This window comes from Myotis yumanensis, unplaced genomic scaffold, assembly GCF_028538775.1.
Source record: "Myotis yumanensis isolate MYYU_CA2020_CCGP unplaced genomic scaffold, mMyoYum1.0.hap1 SCAF_1, whole genome shotgun sequence".
Classification (NCBI taxonomy): Eukaryota; Metazoa; Chordata; class Mammalia; order Chiroptera; family Vespertilionidae; genus Myotis; species Myotis yumanensis.
The window spans coordinates 175,936,836-175,962,952 of record NW_027223752.1 but is presented as its reverse complement, the minus strand read 5'-3'; the positions used below and the strand labels follow the sequence as shown (position 1 = coordinate 175,962,952).

The 26,117-nt window shown below is 41.0% G+C and overlaps 1 protein-coding gene across 2 annotated transcripts in view; it reads right to left on the bottom strand.

Annotated features, from left to right (window-relative positions):
• UNC5C (unc-5 netrin receptor C) overlaps positions 1-26,117 on the bottom strand; it is a 372,291-nt gene that overhangs the window by 57,614 nt on the left and 288,560 nt on the right. For both annotated transcript variants that reach the window (XM_070392470.1, XM_070392479.1), the window contains exons 5-7: positions 15,163-15,343; positions 13,769-13,936; positions 11,333-11,497 (exon numbers count right to left, since the gene is read on the bottom strand). In XM_070392470.1, the coding sequence (XP_070248571.1) occupies positions 11,333-11,497; positions 13,769-13,936; positions 15,163-15,343 (514 nt within the window). The remainder of the gene's footprint in view (positions 1-11,332; positions 11,498-13,768; positions 13,937-15,162; positions 15,344-26,117) is intronic.

The window sequence follows — 26,117 nt, the reverse complement described above, 5'->3', positions numbered from 1 at the left end:
AAAAGGATCATGATTTTGTGATTAATTGAAAAAAATGATAATGTAAACTGTTTTTATGCTATAGATAATATTTAATAGAAAAAAAACTGCCAAGCAAATATATTGATGTGAGAAGTGTCAGAACTTCTGAGCATCACTCGGCAGGTTTAAAGTCCTCAAAACCACTCTGCCTCACTACCTCACAAACCCCCAGGATATTGGTGTCAAAATAGATCAGTGGTTAGGATTTCCTCCCGGAACCCTTTATCTGCAGCCTAAGGAGCAGGAGCATAGAGTGGTAAAAGGACTTGTCCAACATCACAGAGATGGTGAAACAGCAGACAGAGTGCCCAGTACTTAGGCTAAATAGCTCAACAGCCTTTTAAAGTGTTGTCTGGGCATTAATTGGTAGACTTAAATGAGGAGAGACAAGGAAATAATAGAAAAGAAATTGATATATTCATGGATTACTTTGCATTTCAGTGATTGAATGAGGTAATGCTAAAATAACAGAGATTTTTCACCCTTAAATGAAACAACTTCCAAACAGTGGCCTTTGTCTCAAGTGTGGGGCAAGGCAAGAGGTGCACCAAAGTTGGATATTTCTATTCTAATGTAACTGGAGAGCCAAGCTAGAATGATGCAGTTGTTAATGTAGGATCATCACATTGTATTTGGCATAAAACCCTGCAATAAATAAATATTTAAAAGAGAGACATTGCTTTCCTCAAATGATACCAGCATGAAAAAGGAATAAACACAAATAATTGGAAGGACACTACCCATCAGAAGAAAATCATATTTTAAAGCAATAAAAAGCTGATAGCTAGTTGTTTCCACCATTTAAGAGCGCACACGAAAAAAGGAGAATTTCAAAATGTGACTGATTTGGGTTCCTATGTTGGCTCTTGCACTAACTTATAGATGACATTGAGGGGGCTGTTTCAATTTTACACCTCCGTTTCTTCCTTTACAAGAGAGAGCAATGATTAGAGGCTTACCAAAAGTTCTGTGTGTAAGGTTATTTTTTTTTGTACTTTTTGAGTTTTATTAAATTAAACTCAGCTCAAGTTTGTTTCTGCATGGCCATATCTAACATAGTAGACTAGAGGCCTGGTGCACAAAATTCATACAAGGGGCTCGGCCCTTGCACCCTCACAGTCTCGACCAACCCTCTTAGGCCTTTGCAGCCCCTCGCATACCCAGCTGCCTTGGCCAGCCTTTGCAGCCCCAGCTTTGTCCAGAAGGTTGTCTGGATGGTTGTCTGGAAGGATGGTCGTCCAGAAGGATGTCCGGACAGTCGTTCTGATGTTCTGTCTAATTAGCATATTAGTTCTTTATTATATAGGATGGGAGTCAGAAGCAATATTTGCCAGGGCCTAAAGTCAATGCATTAAGTAGAAAGTGAATAAAATTTAAATTATATCTGTAATTCCTTTAAACTAAAATACATGTGATACTAGCCAAAGGAAGATGGGTGGAGTTTTATAAAGTGTTCCTGCCTGCCTTCCAGATTTACTCATTATATTTCAATAGGGAGCTGCTTTGATGACCTTAATACATGTGAATCGATTTATGATATTGTGAGCATTTAAAAAATAGAGGATACTTCATATAGTATATGGGAGTTTGGATGTAAATTATGAATACAACTTAATTATAGTTTATAAAAAGCACTGTGTTCTATAAAAATACATGTGTTTAAATCATCAAGTTTCGGGTGAGTTTGAGTCATATTCATCTATCTGAAGTATACGTGAGCACTTCAAAAGATCTGTCCTCATTTTTATGATCTTAGAGTTGAGAAGACTCTTTAATCTTGATGGATTTTCCCCTCTCCTCAACCTAGCTGCTTGGTCTTTCTTTTTGCCAGTGACTTTACCCTAAGCCAAAATATGTGATTTTTCTCACCCGGGTTACATTTCTTCTGATGCAAATGTTCTTACTGAAAACCCCCAGGGCCATTCAGGATAAGCATGTCCAGGTTTTGTTTTTTCCTTTTAGGTCAGCTCTTATCTAGCCAGCCCATCAGGACTGCACTAATGATGTCAAAGGTCAGGTCTGTCAAAGACACTCAGGTCATTTATTATAATTTACCACTCTTCTGAGAGTTTATCTATTGACAGGGGCTTAAGGATCTCCAAATAAATGAATACATAAATTCGAGGACTTGCCAACAAAAATTGCAAAGACCATTTGCTTATCACTGCTGTCAGTTGCCTAAATTGCTGTGGTCATTCGAGCTGCAGCTTTCACAGGATAGGAGGCCGTCCTGACTACACTGCTGGCCTTTTTCCTGACGGCAACAGCCACACCCTCTGAAAATGAACAGCTCGGAATTAACCTCTCAGGATGTAAAAGTCTTATCTCGTGACTCACAGTAGGTGAAGAATTAATGGCTGAAATTTAACTCAACAGTTGAATCAAATCCACAGTTCAGCTGCCCAAGTGTTTTTAATGAAGTAGACTCTATCCCCATCAATATTCCTTAAGAAGAATAATGAACTATTAAATCCAAAGGCAATGACATTATAATCTGTGGCAGTAAAGACATCTGGTGGGAAAATAACAGAGTCCTGAAAAGGCTGCTTTCTTCTAGCATATATCACCCTATCCGCTGGGCTTTTAGGCAAAAGAAAATGTGATTGAAAGCCCTGGCTCCGCACCCATGTAATTTGAAGGAGTCCACACTCTACTGTGGTTTTCAGAGGTGGCACCTTTCTTGAATTGCTAGGAGTTTCCTTTCCATCATAGAAGCTGAAGCCCTTGCATCCGTCCTCTCACACTAACCCGTGTGGGGGCTCCTTAGGTGTTCAACAGGTTTCTGTGGGTGACAGTTTCTAACCACATCCCTGCTTTCAAAAGCAGGAAAATGTTTTACCAGAAAGGGAAAAAGCAAAGGCAAAAAAAAAAAAAAAGCAAAAAAAAAAAAAAAAGCAAAAGCAAACCGCGCTTACTATCCCGGAGACAGCAGAGCACTGTGTCGGGCAGCCAGTCCACACGCAGGATATTTATTTGCCAGCTGGGACACAAAACCTGTCAAGGACTGTACAGAAGCAGCTATAACATCAACTTCTTCCAAACTACAGATAAAAGCACGCGCTGTCTGACACTCACAATGTTGCATTCCCCATCAAACTGCTGTGCTGACAAGAATTGCACTGGAAACTGACTAGCACCTCCTCAAATGCTGGCTATAGCAGTCATAAACACATCATTCTGAAGTCAAGAAAAAACTATTTGTAAAGTAAATTATTTTCTCACACTAAATGCACCTGGGATTCTGGGGAACCGGGTATGCAATGTGTCCATACCACAATTTACACAGGCTTCCGCCACTTCCTCTGTATGTCAGAATTAAGGGAAGAGCTCTGTGACATGTAAATTTTTTAATGAGGAGAAAGTGCTAAATTTGCAGACTGCATAACATTTTAATTTCCTGAAGTCAGGAAGTTCACTGATGCAGACATAATTCCAGGCAGTTCTTGTTTGTAAATTGCAGTTTTTAATTTGTCCACTGTGGCATAAGCCCTCTTCAGCAAGAAGGAGCATTTCTGAATTCAGATTTGAATTGTTACATATCCCTATATGGGATTCCAATCTTCAAATAGGATTAAAAGCTAAAGTCTACAGGAATAGAGTCAGCATGTAATAATCTAATTGAGTGTATTCATATATACATATAAAGCACCATTTCTGGACTAAGCCATATGTATAGTCCTTGGATCGCTATTTTGAAAATAAAAAAGTAGCATGAATTGAACCATTATATGGTAATCATGACAAGGTAGATCTTACTACATATTCATTACAGAGAATATAAAAGTTCAAAGTTGTCAGGTCTTGGTAATACACTTGTATCCTATATAATAAAAGCCTAATATGCTAAGCATTGGGTTGGCCAGTCAGTCATTCAACCAATCAAAGTATAATATGCTAATGATATGCTAAGGCTGCTCAACTGCTCTCTATGATGTGCACTGACCACCAGGGGGCAGATGCTCTGACCAGTAGGTTAGCTTGCTGCTGGGGTCCAGCCAATTGGGACTGAGCAAGGCAGGCCAGACACACCCTGGAGCCCTCCCAAGGTCCCTCCCCAGCTGGCCAACCTCCTGGGTCCCTCCCTGGCCTCAATTGTGCACTAGTGGGGTCCCTCAGCCTGGCCTGTGCCTTCTCACAATCCAAGAATCCTTGGGGGATGTTGGAGAGTCGGTTTTGGCCCGATGGCAGAATGACCGATCACTATGATGTGCACTGACCACCAGGGGGCAGATACTCAATGCAGGAGAGCACTGCTCAGCCAGAAGCCGGACTCACAACGGGGGAATGCAGCGGCGGTGGCGGGAGCTTCTCCTGCCTCTGCGACAGCACTAAGGATGTCCGACTGCTGATAGTCCAGGGGGCTCCCGGACTGTGAGAGGGTGCAGTCTAGGCTGAGGGCCCCCACCCCCCACCCCCCACCCCTGTCTCAGTGCACAGATTTCATGCACCGGGCCTCTAGTTTCAACATAAAAGGTAAAAAAGGTAAATATGCTTTTTGACTTAGCATTTTTGGAGATCATCCTAAGTGCTTTTTTTCTTCTTCTGTATCTTTTTCAATTTTGTCTAAAGTTCTCTCTCTCTCAGTCTCTCTTGCCAGAACTATTTCAAGTAAATCCTATTTCAAAACTATATGGCAAAACCAGGGACTATTGTAATATAATTTTAGGGATGATATAAAGAAACCTAAATGGGTACACAGCACAATGGATCTCCCATTGAATAAGATACATTATTCTGCAGTATTATTAATTAAGTAAAAACAGTCTCATTTGTTATTAATGCTAAGTTTCTCATATCAGACATGTGTGTTCAGTTATTTTCAATAGTGAAAAATACTCCAAGTCATCTACCCTTTCTTGTTCAATGCAATTCATACCCTTCAGCATACCAAAGGAATCCAGTTTTTAAATGGTTTTTAAAATAACAATGTACTTATAAACCAAAAATGTCCAATTTTTTTCTGGGACATTAAGTGACTTTGATGGTTTTTAAATAACCTTTAAGAATGTGTTAATAACACCAATTTCTAGAAGTTCTTAATTTGAAGGCAGTATCTCCAATATAGGAACTACTTTTTCAGGCCAATAACTATATGTCCAGTGTAACAGATAATGATATATATTGTACTTCAATATCAACTAATGCGTACGAATGGCCTAAAAACCTTAGTCGAGCTTCTGAAATTGCTTAAAGACCATGACCTTGTTTCACAAATGAAATTACACAGCATCACATAATGAATCCAATTTATCAAAGAGTTTAAGGATAAGTGTGTTTGCAAGTGTATAAAATAGGCAACTGGGAAATAATGCAAAACTATAATTCAGTTCCAAATCCCCATGTCTTCAAATTCCTTTTATATATGCACTTGATTTACTGGCTATAAGTAACTCTTGTTACCTAGGGTTTTATAAAGCAGAGCTTTATGCAAGTATTTTGTGCAAATACATTTTTGGTAATCTCATTTAAATCTAATCTAATGTGAATCAATGTGACCAAATTCCCAGGACGCATCAGTGATTTTGCTACATTTCAAATCCTGGGATTCTGCTTATAAGATATGCAGCTGTTTCTGGCAGTCCTCAACATCTCTTTTTCAAAAAGTCATTTACATTTATAAACATAATGAAATACGAAATATAAAGAATATGGAGAATAAAGTGCATACGGAAAAAGAAAAATAATCAATTATAATCTCACAAGCTTAAATGCCTAAATTTCATTCATCTTTTTCTGACACTTACTTTTAGATACTTATGATGAAATGCATCTACAAATGTATATTATACTTTTCTTGTTCAACCAGCATATATACATATTTTAGTGGCTGTATGATATTCCAACTTATGAAAGTAGCTTTTGTTACTCAACCAAGGCTCTAATATTGGACTTTCAGATTTTGCTTTTTTTTTTTTTTTACAGTAAAATACAAAGAATATTACATATTTGGCATATATCTTTTTCGGTATTTTTATTACTGAAATTTTATTCATTGAAGTAGAATTACTGGGCCAAAGGCTATGAACACTTTTAAAGCTCTTAATTCATATTGTTAAATCATGTCCCCAAATAATGGTAAAAATTTCTATTCCCATTAGTAAAATACAAGAAATTCTATTTTACTGCACATTTGCTAGCATTTAGCATTACTATATCTTTAACATACTATATAATTTTGTAAGTAAGCCTTTTAAATTTTTAAATTTGTGTTGAGGAAACATCTGATTTCTAAGACTTCTTACACAAACAACTAATAGCCAGGTAAACAATTTAGAAAACTTTTGATTAAATATCCAATTGAAAATTAAACATTCTAAGAATGATAAAGTCAAGAAAAATCTAAATTAAAACTGCAAGCAAACAAAATCTCCAAGATGTATTACTTAAGCACAATGGGAAATGAAATTAAATTAGGAATAGCCCAATCAGTTAGTCAAAGCCATTAATTGGACTTTATAAATAAAGTTTGAACTCTATTGTAAGTTCTACTTCTTACCTGTCAGTCTTTCTCTATAATTATGATTTCATTATTTCTCTCATAAACAGTATAAAACTGGATTCTTTTCCTACTACAATTTTGAATTTCCTTTAACAGGTGAATTGAATTCATTTACATTGTTATCCCTGATTTATGACGATCTCTGATGCATATATCTCATTTATTGTTTTAATTTACCACATTTTTTGTTCTTTCTTTATTGTTCCTGCTCGGTCCTTAAAAATCTTATTTTGAATTTATGCATTCAATTTTTATGTGTGTAGTCGGTCTTATCTGTAAAGTCTAATGCAGGTAGTATTATTGTTCTTTCCTTGAACAAGATATGGAATTAGAAAATTGTAACTCAGTCACACCTAGTTTGGTAATTTACTAATGAGAGTTTGTGAGTAGTAAGCCCTCTTTTTTTTTTAATTGATTTCAGAGAGGAAGGGAGAGGGAGACAGAGATAGAAACATCAAGGATGAGAGAGAATCATTGATCAGTTGCTCCTACACGCCCCCTACTCTGGACCCAGCCTGCAACCCAGGCATGTGCCCTTGACCAGAATCGAACCTGGGACCTTTTAGTCCGCTGGCTGACACTCTATCCATTGAGCCAAACTGGCTAAGGCAAGCCCTCTTGATTGTTCGAAGATATTTTCAATTTCGCTCCCTTGCATAGTAAATTGTGGTTATCCTCATTTTATCCTCCGTGGGTTTTAGCCTCCCTTTTATATAATCACTCACTTTATATTTCCCCCCTGTATTCTGAGAAGTTTCATGAGCTCTACATTTCATTTTACTAATTTTCTCTCTAACTTTATCTAAAGCTTTCTCTAATTTGATCTGATTTTTAATCTATTGAGTTGTAACTTTTAATCATGTTTATAATTGTAGACTTTCCATTTGATTTCTTTCCTAAATCTGACTGCCCTTTTTACAATATCCTATTCTTCCATTTGTGCTTATATTCCTTTTAAAATACAGTTTTTGTTTCTATTTATTTTATAGTCTCATTCAGATTGCCCTAGAAATCCATGTTACGAGAGTTCTAACTCACCCATACATTATGTTGCTGACTCTCCTTTAAGCAGACTGTTCCCTTGGGTGACATGAAACTTTGTATTATAAGCTCATTTTCCAGACAGAGCTATTTTTATCATAGACCAATGCACTTGGGTTGTGGAAAGAACTCTAAAGAATGGCCTGCTCTGTGCCCAGCCGGTGTGGCTCAGTGGTTGAGTGTCGACCTATGAACCAGGAGGTCACAGTTCGATTCCTGGTCAGGTCACATGCCCCGGTTGCAGGTTTGATCCCCAGTGTGGGGCATGCAAGAGGTAGCCAATCAATCAATGATTCTCTCTCATCATTGATGTTTCTATCTCCCTCTCCCTTCCACTACGAAATCATATATATATATATATATATATATATATATATATATATATATATATATAATGGCTTGCTGTTTGCTTCTGCTGGTACCCCAGAAGTTTTACCAAATATGTAAATTACACATCTTTTATTTTTGGCCCCCTGTACTTAGACTCCATTCCAAAGCTGGGTGTAGGACTGTGGTTTTACTATAGGTTTTATTTATTTTTCTTTTCGCTGCCATGAATTTTCCTGTGGCTTCCCTAGGTTGGTGGATAAATATTTTTTAGTTATTTTTCATGGAAGGAGCTGCCATTTATGAAACCCAGCTTTATGCAGGGTTCTTGCTTTCAACTCCTGGCCTCAGGCTCTTGCAAATTCAGGGCTTCTGCCTCTGTGCCAAAACTGAAACCCTCACTCCCAACCCCACATCCATGTCCAATGAGGATATACCTTTCATCCTACAGCCATGTTCAAGGCCCCTCTTGGTTATTCCCGGGTCTACTCAGAACATTACTTCACTAGCTTTTAGTTCCTGCTTCATTTCTAGCACTTGAGGAATCCCCTGTCTTTCTCTTGAACTTGATTCATTCTCTCTCTCTCTCTCTCTCCCTCCATTTCTCTTTCTCTCCTTCCCTCCCTCTCTTCCTCCCGCACTCCCTCCCTCCCTCCCTCCAACACACACACATATGCACATACACCATATGTATGTAAGTCTTTTAGGTTTTAATATGTTATCCAAGATTTCTATATATCTGAGTAAAAGGTGTTTGTAATTTTATAATATGGGAGATAAATAAGAAAGCAATGTGTCTGAATACAACTGTTTTGAACAAATTAGTGAATAAGCATTGACAGTGATATTTTCCATATATTCTACATTGTATTGCTTTTGACTACCACTTTGGCTTTTAAAATATACTACACTACGTTACCTAGGTAACTCTGAACTCTACTGACATCCATGATGAATCCTGAATTTGCCCTACCCAGCAGCTTATCTATATTTGACAATTTCAAGTGAATTCAGAGGTTGTATTGCATACTTGGCTCCATGGTAAATAGGCTAGCTTTATTTTGAGATAATATTGCAATTCTGATGAAGAACTCTTTATTCATGCACTGAAGACACTAATTCTCCTAAAGTAAATAAACATTAAATGATAATTCCTAACCGGCAATTGCAACTTTCTGTCTGTCTTTTCTACTCCCATACTTTTTCTTAATACAGGCCTGTCCTTCTTAGAAGCTTAGTACTTTCACTATGAGAAAGCCTTTTGTTTTCCAAATGAAAGGCGAAGAGCAACAATAATTCTTTGCAAGAATTTGGCAACAATGTTATGTCAGAAACACCCAGTTTACTGGTAAACAGAAACTATTGCTTTCACTGTAAAATATTATAATTACACAGTGCAGCAATATCTCTGTGCTTTTTATCAGGGAGGAAATCAATAATATAGACTACAATTCTCTGTTGCACTAGAATAGACATAGAAGGCAGATGAAAAAGAGTTTATTGACTTAATAGGGGCTGTTACTATAGCAAAGCAAAACTGTAAAAGAAAATAGATTTTTAACTGATTTTAATCCAAACACCCAAATGTTTCAGTCTAATAAGAGATCTGATAAAAAAAATAAACAGAAACAAACAACAACCAAAAAACTCTCTTGTAGCTTCATTCCCTTTCCTTATTTACATACACACTTCATGCCATCATTATTGGCAAGTATCCAATCATAAGAAAAAATCCCATTAATGCTGGAAGAAATAAGCTAGGCGTTAAGGGAATGCTATGTCCTGAAAGTATTAATTAGAATATCTCATGTTTGTATCTGAAAAATGTCATAATTTAGAATGTGCCATTTTGTATAACTAATAAAAGGCCCAATGTTCTGTCTTGAGGCTTTGTATTCCTTGTTAAATAGGTTGCTTTGGGAAATTTTAAATATGCACAGTGGAAGCAGCAGGCAATTAAATCACCCAGAGTTGAAATATAATATTGAGACAGGGAGAGAGGGAGGAAAGAAGAAGTGAGGGAGAGGGAGAGGGAGAGGGAGAGGGAGAGGGAGAGAGAGAGAGAGAGAGAGAGAGAGAACAGCCTCAAATTTTGCTGTGTTTGATCACATGAATCAGTTTGTCAAATACTAAAGGAAGAATAATATATCATTAAAATGCTAAAAGAAGAACTCGTGTGACATATGTTTTTACTTTAATCCTCACTCAAACCATGCCTAGAGGAACAGACCCTGCATGTCTGGATAAATGGTTAGTAAAACAGCTGTGTTACTTTCATGCTGCATTTCGGGTACGAACTTAGTGAGATGCAGTCCCCAAATCATAACCGGAAGCTGTGCTTTTTACACTCAGCAGCAGCCCATTTTCAAAGAATATAACCTACCGTGGACAGAGAAATAAAAGGCCTATTGGATTTTTATTCTGTGTCAGCAACATAATTACATATTTACTAGTATTTTAAGTAAGGTTTCTTTTTAAAAGGTCCCTGTGTGTATCAATTCTGGAAGGTAAACAGAATATCATAAAAATGGTAAGAATAAATTATTTTATTCGTAAAAACTTCTATACAGATATATTTGGTTGTTTTGATTCTGTAAGCAATTTGTAATGTATTCTAAGAAATGTCAACATTTGCCTTCCATTAGTTTAAGATATAAAGATATCACATTGTTTGATCTATTCCTCTTTATAGGTGTACATGCAGAACAAATCTTAGTATCTTAATTCATGGTCATGAAAGAGGTGGTAAATTTTGTATATCTAAAGGCTCCTTAATAAAAAGATAAGACTTTGTAGGTATGGAAATCAAACAACCATCTCATTAAGAAAACCTAAGGAATGAAGCCATGAGAAATGGTGACAATTTAGCTTAAAGCACCCATTGTATTAGCACACCAACCTTCTATGCCTATTTTAAAATTGATGTTTTATTAACAGTTTCCTTTCAAAAAACATAATTTCTAACAAAACCCAGCATTTTCAAGGAGCTGTGAAGATGTTGCCATTACGTATGTGTAAATTGGTAAATCTACCTGCAGAAATGTTTCCTGTCATATATATATCCAAGGGACCTTAGTTCAGGCACAGCCGTGGATTAGAAATAAATAGCTTGTGTGTTGGATTCCATGTGACTCTGTGAGGAGGTTAGGGTGCCCTTGGTGCACTCTCACAAAACTGAGTAGTGGTCCTGAGTCTGGAAAGAATGGCAGTCCCTGCATGGAAATGTGAGCAAATAGCACTCTGTCACTTGTCAACTGGGCACAGTTATTCCCTTTGGTTCCTGGGAGTCTACCTTTTTCAATTTGGGGAGATAACTAGTATATTGGTATATTATTGAAGTTTTTGTTGTTGAAATAATTTTTCATTTCTAATATTTCCTGCCAATAATTCCAAGTGGTTAAATCTCACATCTCCCCGGTGTGTCCTTGGCTGACACAGACTTACTCTGCATGCAGAGCCCATCAGTGCAGTTCTTGGATTGCAAGACCAGACCATCGCAGTCCTTGCCTCCGTTCTTGGGGGCCGGCGCCGTGCACTCCCTCCTGCGCCAGTGCGTGCACTCTGTCCCACAAGTAGACCACTTGCTCCAGGAGGTCCACCTGCCATCCACTGCCACAGAGAAAACCCAGCGTCAGGTCAAAGGGACAGGAGCTGTGAGGGCAGAGGGGAGCTGAGCCCAGGAGTACAGCAAACAAACAAGCTGAAGAAAATGCCCCCGTGGAGCACTGGATCTCTCTCAGCTGCGGAAGTGGACCATGCTCTGCGCACCCCTGCTGGGCTCTGTGAGCTCTCCTGTGAGCTGTGTGACTGCTTCTTCAGGGACACGCAAGGGAGGCTTAAAGGGACACACAGGACCAGAATTGTCACCAAAGCTGTATAAAAGTAAGTCATGGTGGTGCCCCTTTCTCTATCAAATGGTAAACGTCTGGATTTTGTGTTGAAAATTAGGGGCCTTCTTTTTGGACCCCAAATTCCTTTATGCATAGTGTCATATGAGTGGTAGAGTTAACTTATGTGGGAGAAATGGTTGGTTGAGTGGGGAATAAATCTACCTGTGTACCCACACTTCCATCCATTCATCTATCCATCCATGTATCATGAATCAATATCTATCTATCTATCTATCTATCTATCTATCTATCTATCATCTATTGATGTCCTATATGCCTTTTTATTTTTTCATCTGGGCTAATTGATTCTCTTGAGATCTTCAATGCTTTCTTAAAAAGACAATTTTCCATTTATTATTTGATGATTCCAGTCCATTATTTTATGACGTATACATTTCTATTTTTATTAAAATATATGTAGTCATTTTTAATTTTCTGCCGTGATTGGGTAATTTAGAATTGACTCACTTTCTTCCTATTTTTGGTGGCTGCCTTGGTAGTAATTTCAATGATAATGAGCTGAGATATCTCTATTTTAAAAACAATTTCCATTCCTAAGTTTAAAAATATGTAGTAAATTTATTGAACATCTAATATACATAGCATCTTATACCTGCATATTGATAGAAATTATATCAATTTTAATAGTTTATGATATGATTTTACATTCAAATTGTGTAAATATATTATGCATATGTATAGAGATATAAACATGCCCACATGAAAAAATGATGAAAGCATTAATACTTTAATGGTTCAGAGCTGCCTATATAAACAGCTCTCAGCTATCTGAAGAAAAGGCATTTGCTTTGACCTAGAGCCTTAGATCCTAGACCGTTCCCAATTACACACTCACACATTTCTATTTCACTCAAAAAGCTCAGTGCATTTTTAACTGTGGGAGTCAACATGTAGGTAAAATATTTAAGAGTACAAGATAGAATCCTGAAATTGTAAACCTAGCTGGGTGTCAAAATTTGTTCCATAAATAAAAGCTCTCAAAGGGTAGGTTACTATTTTGATATTTGGAAATCAACACAGGAATATAAAATATAGATTATGTTTTTATTTCAGTTCACTTCTTCAACCCATCTCTCAGAAAGTTTGTACTAAAGGATAAACCAAACAAAAAACAAGCAAAATAAAAGGAAGTAAAAAAGACTGTGTATCGAAACAATGAAATTGACAATATAATAGCTACCTCGATGGAGTGCACTGAATTTATGGATTATTTCAAAATAACTCTAGCTAAACTTTTCAACTTATTGATTAGAGCTTAGGGAGTTTTGGTTTTAGTGGGTGTTAACTTCAGTTACCTGGGGATAAGAGCAGGTGACAATATAAAATAGCACAGAGAGATGCTCAGAGGCACCGGATGCAATCTGGGCATAGGTACTACTGCACGTAACTCACAAAACAGGTGGCCAACCTGTACAGATAATAAAGTGCTGACTGCGTTGTATTTTCAAAATCCATTAGCTCATGTGTCACAACGCTTAGACTTCCTTTTCATTCAGTCCAAACGTTTTATTTGCTCTTGCCCAGAAACTGACACCAAATATCAAATATTTCCGTCTAAACATTATCTGGGTTTTAGTTCCAATTAGTTCCCATGGCTTTCTGGAGATCAAGGGTTTTTTTTTTGTTTTGTTTTTTTTCTAAAATGTGTGGCTTTCAGTGGTGCTCAAATCTCTTGAATTACAGAACCTGCAATCTTGGCTCCAGCAGTTTTGTTTAGTAATAGAGAGGGATTCTGTTGACGCGTGTTTAATCTCCTGTTTTATATGATTTTTCATGGCTCGGTAATACAGTTAAGTACTCTTTTGGGGGAAAATATTTGATTTCCCAGCAATGTAAGCATCGAATGGGATGATGCATTTAAATAAAGTTTATCGCACATGCAGGTCAAGGAGAAGGCTTTGTGTAGACGCCTTAAATGCATCTCTGGAATGGGAGGAGACAGCTGGAATGAGAGCGCTAGTTTATTTACCTGGGCACAACGTGGTACAGGCGATTTTCTGCACGCTCTGCCCTTCGCAGAAGGCACCACCGTTGAGGGGTGCTGGGTTGGTGCAGGTCCTCGTGCGCTTCTGAAACCCCCGTCCACAGCGGCTATTACACACAGACCACTCTGTCCAGGTGGACCAGCCACCGTTTACTGGGAGGAGGTAAATAATAACATGTGGGTTACATGTTTGTGCATGCACACACAGACGCACAAACCACACACAACACATCGACACAAACTTATTCCCCAAGGGATTATAAAAAAATCTAAAATTCAAAGCTAGAAGAGACCATGGACTTCATATCATTCAAATTTTTATCACAGAGCCGAAGAATCTAAGCACAGAGATTACAAAACAAAAACAAGAATGAATTACCAATGTTTACTCACCTACCCAGAAAAGCAAATAGGATTGTGTTCTCTTTTCCTTGGCCATTGTTCTTTTTAAAACAAAATACATCCCCTTACCTAGTCAAGCTCCAAAAATTACTTTTGACAGCTTATCTCAAATAATAAATGTTCACATCCTTATGCCAAGGCTGTAAGTGGATCTGAAACATGGGAGCTGAATAAGATCATTCCGTCTTGTCTTAATACCAGATGATTGATTGCTTTTCTTTAGCATATATAAACTGTGCAACCTTGTAAGGATTTTTCGTCAGTTTTATTAAGTAACCACTGAACCTAGTCAATAAAATAAAATAAAATCTTATATTGCTGGGTTTTTTACTAATGGGTAGCTATGTGACTGAATTGACAATTAGTTGATGTAATTGAAATGAACACCTATTTTGTATATGAGAGCTAATTATGGTGTTTGATGGAGATGTCACCATAGATGAGATTGTGAAGCCTACGTTCTTACACTCTGCTCATTATTTACCTCGGAGATCTTACTCTGGAAAACACTCCTCGCTATGAATGCCTTGATGGAGCATGTAAAGCAAGTTCCAGGAAGTTCAAGTTGCTCTGATGTGTAGGGGGACATGTCAGCTCCAGTTTACCTGGGGTTTTGCAATCACTGGACTGAGCCAAGGTTCACAGAAGAGGCAACAGACTGCTTTAAGCATCTTCTATCCAAATTTGCTCTGTATCCCGGTGGCCCAGGGTAGGGAGATAGGAGGGCTCAGGAAAGCAGCTGGCACGTAGGCAGATTTCCTTCATTTTCTTATTAACTGACTGACAAAGGACTAGGAATTTCCAAGACCAGTCTTCCCATGGGCATCAGGGAAGCAGTGAAACCTTACTGTCCACGTGAGCAGCAGGAAGAGACCAGCCATGAGGATTGCCAAGGGGCCGCTCATCTGATGTTTTAAAATCAAAATGACACCTGCACTTCGACATGAACTAGATTGAGACCCCAAAAGCTCACTCACCATAGACGATGACAGTTGCCGTTGTGCTTTTCCTCTTGGCAACAATGTTTTTGGCGACACATGTATAGTTTGCGGTATCTGAGAGGCGGGCCTGCTTGATGATGAGGTTGTGATCAATAGTAATATAAAAATTCCGGTCTTCAACTGGGTCAATGATGTCTTCATTTTTCAACCATTCCACCTAAAGAGGCACAAGAGAAATAGATAATGTCCCCGTATGTATCCCCAGACGGCTGTCTGTCCTAACTTGGGTTTTGCAATATGTATAACATTGCTCCGAGCTCTGAACTTCTGCAAACGGGGAGGAACTAACTTTGGGAGGTCATGTGAAGTACCGCTCACCTGCCAGGCATGCTGATTCTGTCTGTGCTGCCGTATTCTCAAATGTCAATGAACCCATGGGGAAATGCAGTGTTCAAATTGTTTTCACTTTGCCCTGCAGGCAGGAACAGGGAAGGTGCCTCTGCCAAGTTCCGAACCCAATCAAAGGTAATAGGCTACGCGTTTCCAACTGAACTCACACCTTTTGCTATTTGATTTGTTTACTTGCGGCCACCGACCTGCAGCTTTTCGGGGGGAGAGTGTAAGAACGACGTGGAAAGCTCGAGAGCAGCTTCCACATGTCGCTCTAATAAAAGAACATTTGGATGATTTCCGCGTAGCCCTTGCTGAAACATATGGACTAGATTTCCCTGAAAATGCATTCACTGTAAACACATATTTGGAGATGCATCTGAGCCAAAATAGTTGGGGGGCGGGGGGAGGGGGGAGATTTTCTACCAACTCTCAATATAATTCAAATAGCAGGGAAGTCATACCCAAATCTCTCCCTTTGTGTATCACTAGCAGCAAATCTTTGGCTTAAGGTTTGCTTCTGGGGAAACCTGATGGCAGGCACGACTGTCCAAAACTAGTAAACTGATCATTTTCTATGCAATTAATACCAACTGAGCAACCTAGATGTTATCCCTGCAGAATGAAAAGAGGGAGATGCATGTGTATAAGCGGTCCTATGAGGGAGAAACCATTTCTTGTCCTGTAAATTGCTTCTTTTTCCCACCCCTCTCCCTCATGCACAGGTTTTTCCATAAAGGAAAACAACATCGATATTTACCACATTTCAACGTTCCTTTAGCATTAGTGGGCATGTGAATGCAGGTAACCTTCAGGGGTAGGGAGTCAACAGTGTTGCCATTTTCAAAATCTTAAGCAGCTTCTCTAGCACCACAGGCGGCCTGGAAATTAATCTCTCAGTCTGTCAGTGGGCTTGACAATGCAAAGCTCTAAATTAAATCTAACCCCGGGACTCTAAGATAATGCTCCTCTAATCCGTAGAAGAGAGGCCACAATTTAAAGAGAAAAACAAAAACCAACAACAATCCTGAAAAAAAAGTGAGAAAGTAGATAAGAGCAACTATTTGTAATAATGTACATTTTGAAATAGGTAACCGTTCTTGGTATTGACAGTAATGGATGTGAGAATGAGAACAGAACCCATTAAAACAGTGGAGCTTTAAAACATGCCTTTTGTCCTCACATACAGACTGCACGTTCAGTCAGGGCCATCCTTGGAGATGCGTGTTTGATCAGATGCTCATACTCACTTGACCTGGATGTCCTCACCTTTGGCCTGTGTGTGTGGTAATGTGATCCTGCTAGAAGTGCAAGGGGAAGGTAGCAAAAGTCACAGAGTCAGAAATCGACTTGACAGCCATTGAAAGCTGACATGGACATCTTAATCTAATCATTACCTAGCTTATCTATGCATTTTAAAGAAAGCTTTCCACTTAGAGAAGCCACGGTGGGGTTCCCGGAACTGGTCTTGGATCTGAGTCTTGGGTCCCTTCTACTTATGTGTGTGTCTGTGTCTGTCTGTACTCTGTGTGCTTTTCTTTCAAGTACCTATACCTGCGACTGTGTTCTAAAGAGCAGCCATCAGGCTCCTGGGCTCTTTGCCTGGAAGTGCCTAGGGGTTTCCCGCTCCCCCACTCCCCTCCCCAATTTCCCCCTCCATAATGTCTTACAGAGTGTGGAAAAAGCCTTAGGAAATTGGCTAATCCCAGTTGGAATCTGAGCTGTTACTCTCCAGACTTCTCCTTGCAGGGTTACGCTGAAACTATCTCCTTGAGCCTTCACCTGAATGCACATTTTTTTCTGGTATTCTCCTTTCTCTCCTGCTTGCTCCACCTCTGAGGCTCTCCTGGAAGTGCACCCATAAAAACCACTTGCATTCAGCCCTAGCTGGCTTGGCTCAGTGGATAGAGCGACAGCCTGTTGACTGAAGGGCCCCAGGTTCGATTCCAGCCAAGGGCACATGCCTGGGTTGCAGCTCGATTCGCATTGGGGGGTGTGCAGGAGGCAGCCAATCAATGATAATCTCTCATCATTGATGTTTCTATCTCTCTCTCCTTCTCTCTTCTCTGAAATCAATAAAGGAATATTTTTAAAAAACTTAAAAATTAAAAAAACAAACAAACAAAAAACCCCACTTCCATTCAAACCTTTGCCTCATGATTTGCTTCTGTAGAACCTGCTCTAAGTCTCGACTATTCAAAACCATGGTTTCTTCTATGCATGTAATATCCGTTAACAACAGTATCATTATCCTGGTCAGAAATGACATCAAGAATCCCAAGGGATATTGCGAGCCACTTTGTATTTGAAGAGTTTATTACATGGAGGAAAGAGCGCAATTGGAATAGTTGACAAGAGATTTAAAAAGACGTACATGATTATTGGGCATATGGCCTTTACTTGCTTATACAGTACATGGCTGCCTTTTCCTTTCTTACCAACCTTGGAGAGGGGATTATGGCCTGAGCCCTGAGGACCCCTGAGGAGCCCCAGTATTGCTGGGGGGCACTGTCCTCCTCCCTGAACTCTGACTTTAACCAGAGAAGCTCCTCTTTGATCTGTTTTCCACACTGGCTGATTTGTATGCCTTTGTCTGAAGAAACGAAGGGTTGTACTGCTAGAAAATACCTGTAGAAATGAAGAGGGAAGACCAGGACTTCTCCAGCTCTAATAAGACCCTCCCCCTCCGTTCTGCACATCGCAATACTCGCAGTCATGCCACATGTCCTGCTTTGAGGCCACCGTCTGCACGAGGAGCTCAGGACCAGTCTACAGGTCATCGCTCCCCCCTGTACTAAAGCCTCATCCTGTCTACACATCCCCATCGCCCCTCCTCCCAAACCCTCAGAGCCTTTCCATCCGGCCTTGGAGTAGTAAAACCCTCCCAAATTTCCATTTCTTTTCAGATGGTTTTCTTCACTTTCCTCTCACTGAAAACCACACTCTCCATAATGCTACTGTTCTTCTGGACTCAACTCAAATGTGGGGCGTTCCCCAAATCAGCACACCGCTGCGCCCGGGGCTCCAGTGAGTGTCCTCCTGCTTCTGCATTGTCTCTTCCCGACCGTTCCGGCCAAACTCCTTTGTTCTACATCTCATGCCATCAGATTATGTCACCCAATTCCAATATTTTTGTAGTCATCTACGTACCTCTGGGTTCACAGTCATTTTATCCAGCACAACTTCTGTCATAATTTCTGATGATTTTAATAACCAAAAGATGACATTTCCAACATCTTGGCCCCTCAGTTCCATAACCCTCCCTCCTGTGATGACCTTGACGGCTAAGTCAACTACATTCACAGTCACATATTCCAGGACAGAGGTGTTCAACCCAGAATAATGTGGAGGGCATGTACAATACATCATTTCTAAATCCAACCCAGAGAAACTCTGATTCACTGGTCAAGACTAGTTGAACAAGAGTATTTTTCAAACTCCCCAGGGCGCTGTGGTTTGCTGCGAGGGCTGAGGAATACCACACGGGACCATTGCCTTTCAAGTGAGATCGTGAACCAACAGTATCTATGTTACCTGGAAATTTGATAGAAATGCAGAATCCCAGACTCTGTCCCCCTAGACCCGTGGATGGCAAACTGCAGCTCTCGAGCCACATGCAGCTCTTTGGCCCCTTGAGTGTGGCTCTTCCACAAAATACCACGCGGGCGCGCACGTACAGTGCAGTGCGATTGAAACTTCGTGGCCCATGCGCAGAAGTTGGTTTTCTGCTTGGGCGAGTCTATTTTGAAGAAGTATTGGTGATATTTGGCTCTGTTGACTAATGAGTTTGCCGACCACTGCCCTAGACTTACTGAATTAAAATGCAAATCATAATATCACCAGGGGATTTATATGCACATTAAAGTGTGAGCAGAAGTGGCCTAGCTCTTGTCTTTACCACTAATTGCAAACCTTCCTAAACTCAGTTCCAATATCCTCTCATCACCATTTTCTGTCTTTCCTGCTTCTGCTCTCTAGGACTCCTATTTTAACAAACCCGCACCAGGACCCACAAGCTATTGAACTTACCAACTTTATCTCTCACCCTCTCATGGTCCCTATTCCTTTTTGTCAAGTGTAAATTTCTGACTTTTCCTACAATCCCTTGAATTATACCCTCAACTCTCTCATTCCTTTTTCACTGCAAGGTGCTCACTTGCTCACTCTTCCCTACACCACTGTTTATCCTGGCAGTGGAAAATGGCTGTGGGCGTATCTTAAAGTCATGATAACAGAACTCAAGTGGGCCCTTAATTCTGCCAAAAATAATCACACTCTATTTCCATTTTCTGTTCACCGTCTTGCACTCCTAGACAGCTATTTCACACCTTCTCCTCTCACCTTAAACACTGCTTCCCCCTCGATCATCACTTTCCGCTGATGACCAAGTTTCCACACTGCTGAGAACACTGACAATCACATCTTCCGAAGCTCCCGCCGTCTGCCTGCCCACCTCGATTCTGCACCGTCTGTCTTGTTCCCGGGTCAGCTCTCTGTGCTCCTGTCACCTTGCATGTGTACTCTGCATCCCATTGCCTTCTCTTATTCAAGGGGGAGCCCAGCAATCCTCTTCTCTCTTAAATCACTCATTTCCCCTCTCCACGGAATCATTTCCATTAGCATTCAGACGTGCAGTTATTTTCACAAAGTAAAACAGAGTCGCTCCCACTCATTTCTGCCTCTATTGCCCCCGCATTTTTCTGCTCACCTCACAAAATGCCTTGGAAGAGTTGTTTGTATTCACTCTCTCCAATTCCTTTCCTCTTCACTGCTACTGCGCCTACTCTAATCCGCCTCCACCATTTCACAGAGCTGCTCTTTTCAAAGGCATCGATTACTTTCACTGCGTTAGCCGTGCTGGTAAGGGCTCCCCGCTCTCCTGACTTGGCTCAGCAGCAGCGTTTGACCTGGTTGGTCCGTCTCCTCACTTGCTTTCTCTGGACACGGCACTTTCCCGGGGTTTGTCCTACCTCATCCCATCCCCCATGGCTTTCTTGGGCTGAGGACTGTTCCCTGAGTGGACTCCATCCTTGGAGTCCTTGCACTAGAACTTGGACCTCTTATTTTTTCTATTTTCTATTCATATTCACTTCCTTGATGAACTCATCCAGTCCCATGCAGATGACTTCTAAATTTATCTCTAGTCCAGTTTTTTTTTATAAGTAGAAAGAGTAGATTCTAAAATAATGATAAAAACTATGGTATAGTAAGTATACAAACCAGTAACAATTGTTTATTACCATTATCAAGCCTTATGTGCTATACTTTTATACAATGGGCAGCACAGTGGGTTTGTTTACACCATCATCATCACATACACGTGAGTAATGCATTGCACTAGAACAGTATGATGGCTAGGGTGTCATTAGATGACAGGAATTATAATCTTCTGGGACCACCATTATACGTGGGGGCCATGGTTGACCTACATGTGGTGATGTGGCGCATGACTGTACTCCCTCCCTGTCTCTCTTCTCTTTAGCATGTCAGCTCCTTTGGTGGCCCTAATGTACATCAGGGGGTGCTCTGCCTTGGTGGTTTGAGTCTGCTGTTGTGCGTGCCTGGAATAATCATAACCCAGGTATCTACACGATTTGCTCCCTTCCCTCCTTCAGGTCTTTATTCAGATCTCACCTCAACAAGTCACTTCCTGATCAACCTTTAAAACAGCAACATCTCCTTCTGCCTATGTCCCCAATTTCTCCCCCTCTTCTCCTTAATTTCTCCATAGCACTTCTCATTCACCTTCTCGTATAGTCTATATTTTATTTATGTTTTTTATTATTGTCTCTTCCACCAGAATTTAAGCTCCACAAATGTTAGTCTGTGTTTTTTATCCTCATCTGAGGATATGCTTAGAAAAAGGAAGTGGGGGAGGGAGGGAGAGAGAGAGATTAAAGAGAAGAGAAGTGAAAGAAACATTGATCAGTTGCCTCCTGTATGTGCCCTGACTGAGAATCAAACCCACAACCTTTTGATGTATGGGACAATGCTCCAACCAGTTGAGCCACCTGGCAAGGACTTGGTTTGTTTTTGATCATGGTTATATTCCTGAGGCCTGGAATATAGTAGGTGCTTAATAGTAGGTGCTTAATTAGTGTTGCTGAATGTATGAACAAGAAGACATGTAGTGGGATCAAGTCTGTTTAAGCATATACATTTTAGGTCTCTATCAACTTGGTGTTTTAACTGTCAAAATTAATATTAAACATATTTTAAACACCCTTTCTCATTAAGTTCTGCTTCAGATTAAGGACACACATCTCTGCTGCCTGAAGAAAATTCCTATAGAGCTGGCCTGGATTCTAAGTGGACTCATTGGAGAAATCATGAGGTAGAGGAGGGCCTCTATCGTTATGCTGGGCAACCCCCATGTTTCTTCGCCATTTATAAATCTGAAGTGGCCAGGCTGTGTTAGCTCAGGTGTCTTTGAAAGTGGCGGACCTCTTTAGACCACATCGTACCTATGTGCTTGCTGGGGGGAAAAAGGTGTTTGAGTCATTATTACAGAATTTCACATAGCAAACGCAGAACCTAGGTGCTCATAGTAAATCTGAGCCTACAACACAGCTTCCTAAGAATTTTAATTTTCAACAGACGAAGAGTTAGGCATCTTGTGATTTCAATTACATTCCACAAATACTGAATACCTACTATGTGTCAGGCATTGTGTCAAGCTCAGGGGGACAAAGAGACTAATCAGATACGTGCTTGCTTTGTGGAGCTCTGGGCAAGAAGACAAAGCTATACACAGTGCGATAGAGAAACCACACACACATGTGCCGGGTGAAAGGAAATTGAGGTTCAAGTAATGTGGGGAGAGCAGGGAATGTCTGACTTTCTGAGGGGTGAAATTAAGCTTACTGGGAAGGCAAAGAGGAAAGTGGAGGATGTGGAGGACGTGTGAGGAAGAGGACACAGCAGGTTCTCTGGCACAGGCGTGAAGCGTCTTGGGAGTCTGGGCCCTGGACAGTTGGGTGTTAACTGCCATGGGGTGGGGTGGGGGGGGCGAAGCAAGGGTGAAGTTGCTTTCAGGAAATCATTCCAGGGGCTCCAATGCCCTTCGCACATCTGGTCTTTAACTATAGCGGCTGCAACCCAGTGAAGCGTTTAAAGCGAGGAAGCATAATGACACTGACTTAAAAGCTATTGGTTTAGGGGCAATGTGGAGTAGAAAGGAAAGCTGGAGACCAGTTCTACACACTTGTCATAGTCCTGAGACCAGGAAGAGAGAATTAAGGATGTAGCGAGAAGGCTCCGGAAAAAGAACGAGTTCAGAATGTGATTTGATTGGACAAGGGATAGGGCAGAAGAGTTGATTGTATGTGGAAAGGAGGGTGCAAGAGGGACCCATCTCCAGTTTCTGGTTTGGTCACCTATGTGTGGGTCAGGGATAAAGGAAGCAAAAAAGATTTGAGGACAGAAAGGATAATGATGTGTTCAGATTTGGCTACAATTACAAGAAATCCAGGCAGCTCAGCATGATTTCAACAGCAGCTAAGTTGCTCAAAATTCCCATTGTGTCCATGAACAGAGTGATTGTTTTCTCTCTCATGAACTAGTAAAACAATGACAACAAAACCTGGAAGACTTATGTTTCTCTTAAATCATATCTATCTTAGCACTAAGATGTAACTGAATGTGGGTATTGATAAAAAATAATTTATTCCCATTTTGGCTTAGACTACAATGAAAAAGTGTTCAGTGAAAATTTGAGGGAGAGTGTATGGAGGGAAAACAATGTGTGAGGAAAATTCTGTTTATCCTGTAAGGGATTGTCTGAATCAGCAAAAGGAATCCATATAAGAGCTTTATAAATATATCCTTTTATTTAAAAGTATATCCTTTTTATGCAGTGTCTCCAGAACCCAACACCACCAGAAAAAGTGACACTCTTCCATTTGAAGGCAATGTCACAGTAAGTTTTCTTACGTAAACTCTAAGTAAAATCCCAAGAAACAGTACAGTATCTTTCATAATGCTAGAATTTTATTGTATTGAATAGTAAGTAATTATATTGTTGCAGTGCTGTTTATTTGTAAACTAATCTCAGTTAACCAGGGGTCAGCACTTTGGCCTCGCCTCTGAATTCTGTTCATATTTCAGTCATTTCAGTGCTTCTCGTTGATTTCACCAAGACTTTCTTCCTCTCATCCTCCCCATTTCACAAACCATCTGACTTCCTCGTGGGAGAAGTCTTTCTGAGTTAGGAGTTATTTTTAGCTTTGCATAAAACATTCAAGAAAAGAGAAAAAACAGGTTGGCATTCAGAAGACAATAAAAGGCTTTGCCCATAACTCGTTGCCAGGTTTGCAACGAGGCAAAGTGCTGTTCCTGTCCTGGCTCAGTAACTGCAGTCTTTTCAATAATGTGGGGCATATTTGAAGTAGTTGATTCAAGTGTTTATAAAGACATGAGGTTTTATTAACAGGTAATACAACAGTTACAAGGAGAGCTTAGGATGTCCTATTTGCATATCCTGTTGTCATGTTCTGTTGATTAATCCCATTGTATGCAATCGGGAATCTTACTTTAAGAAGCAGTTCCTACAGCACCATCTAAGAGGGCTGCTCTCTAGCCAGACTGCCTGGGTTCAATGCTGACCTCCACCATTTCTGTTCCTCTCCTGGGCAAGCTTCTTATCTCCCACTAGAGGCCCAATGCACAAAATTTGTGCAAGGGGCTCAGCCCTTGCAGCCCCTGCTTCATCTGGAAGGTCATCAGGAAGGACGTCTGGAAGGACGTCAGGAAGGTCATTAGGCTATCCAGTCTAATTAGCATATTATACTTTTATTATTATAGTTGTGCCTCAGGGTACTCATTTATAAATAAGGATCATTCTCAAACCCATTTCATGATGTTTTTAAGAATCAAATGAGTTAATACACACACCTGGAATACAGTAAATATTCTTCAATTCTCCTATGTAATAAAAGGCTAATATGCAAATTGTCCCCTCAGGAGTTTGACCAGGAGAGCAGGAGTTCAGGAGTTCAATCACTCGCTATGATGTGTGCTGATCACCAGGGGGCAGCGCAAAACATGGTGGGCGACCAGTGGCGGTGGTGGTGGGGCACTGAGGGAATGAAGGAAGGAGAAGGCAGGGAGGCCGGGAGGTGGGGAACCTGATCAGCCCTGATCACCAGCCAGGTCTAGGGACCCTATTGGTGCATGAATTTTGTGCACCGGGTCTCTAGGTACTAATATTAGACTAGAGGCCCAGTGCACAAAAAATTTGTGCACTCGGGGGCGGGGGGGTCCCTCAGCCTGGACTGTGCCCTCTCGCAGTCTGGAACCCCTCGGGGGATGACAACCTGCTGGCTTAGGCCTGCTCCCCAGGAGATTGGGCCTAAGCTGGCAATCAGACATCCCTCTGGCAGCCCGGGAGCCCTTAGGGAATGTCCACTTGCCAGCGAGGAGCAGGCCTAAGCTGCAGTCGGACATCCTTAGCACTGCTGAGGAGGCAGGAGAGGCTCCCACCACCACCGCTGTGCTGGCAGCCGTCAGCCTGGCTTGTGGCTGAGCAGAGCCCCTCCTGCATTAAGCTCTGCCCCCTGGTGGTCAGTGTGTGTCATAGTGACCAGTCATTCCCAGTCGTTCTGCTGTTAGAGTCAGTTTGCATATTACCCTTTTATTATATAGAATAGGAGCCTGGTGCATGGGTGGGGGCTGGCTGGTTTGCCCTGAAGGGTGTCCTGGATCAGGGTGGCGGTCCTGCCAGGGTACCTGGTCAGCCTGGGTGAGGGGCTGATGGCTGTTTGCAGGCTGGTCACACACCCTTCAGGGTGGGGGTCCCCACTGGGGTGCCTGGCCAGCCTGGGTGAGGGACTGATGGCTGTTTTCAGTCTGGCCACACCCCCTTTAGGGTGGGGGGTCCCCACTGGGGTGCCTGGCCAGTCTGGGTGAGGGGATGAGGGCCGTTTGCAGTCTGGCCAAGCCCCCTCGGTGATGGAAGCTCCCAGCCTCTCCTTTTTTTCTTTTTTTTTTATTCTGGGATTTATTTACCTTCTAGAATTGAAACTTTGTAGCTTTGAGAGGAACTCCGAGCTGGCCAGGGTGGGCAGGAGGGAAGCTTGGCTTCCTCTATCGCCAGGGGCAACCAAGCCTCCTGCTCGCTCCAGATCCGTGGCCACGCCGGCTGAAAGCAGGTATCTGGGGTTTATTTATCTTCTATAATTGAAACTTTGTTGCTTTGAGTGGAGCTCAGAGCCGGCCGCGGCAGGTGGGGAAGCTTGGCTTCCTCCATCATTGGGGCAACCAAGCCTCCTGCTTGCTCCAGCTCTGTGGCTGCCGGATGCCATGTTGGTTGGGTTGATTTGCATATAGTCACTCTGATTGGCTGGTGGGCGTGGCTTAAGGCGTAGCGAAGGTATGGTCAATTTGCATGCTTGTCTTTTATTAGTGTAGATGATTAAGGATATACTAAAGAAGAGGGGAAAGAACCCAAACCACTCTAAAAAATACTGGAGAAATGGTGTTAACCTAAAAACAAAAAGTAAAATATATTCATGTCTGAATTGCTTTATCTTTCACTGACATTTCCATTGGGACAAAGTCAACTCATCATTAGATTACAACTTTTTAAGATTGTACAAGGAATA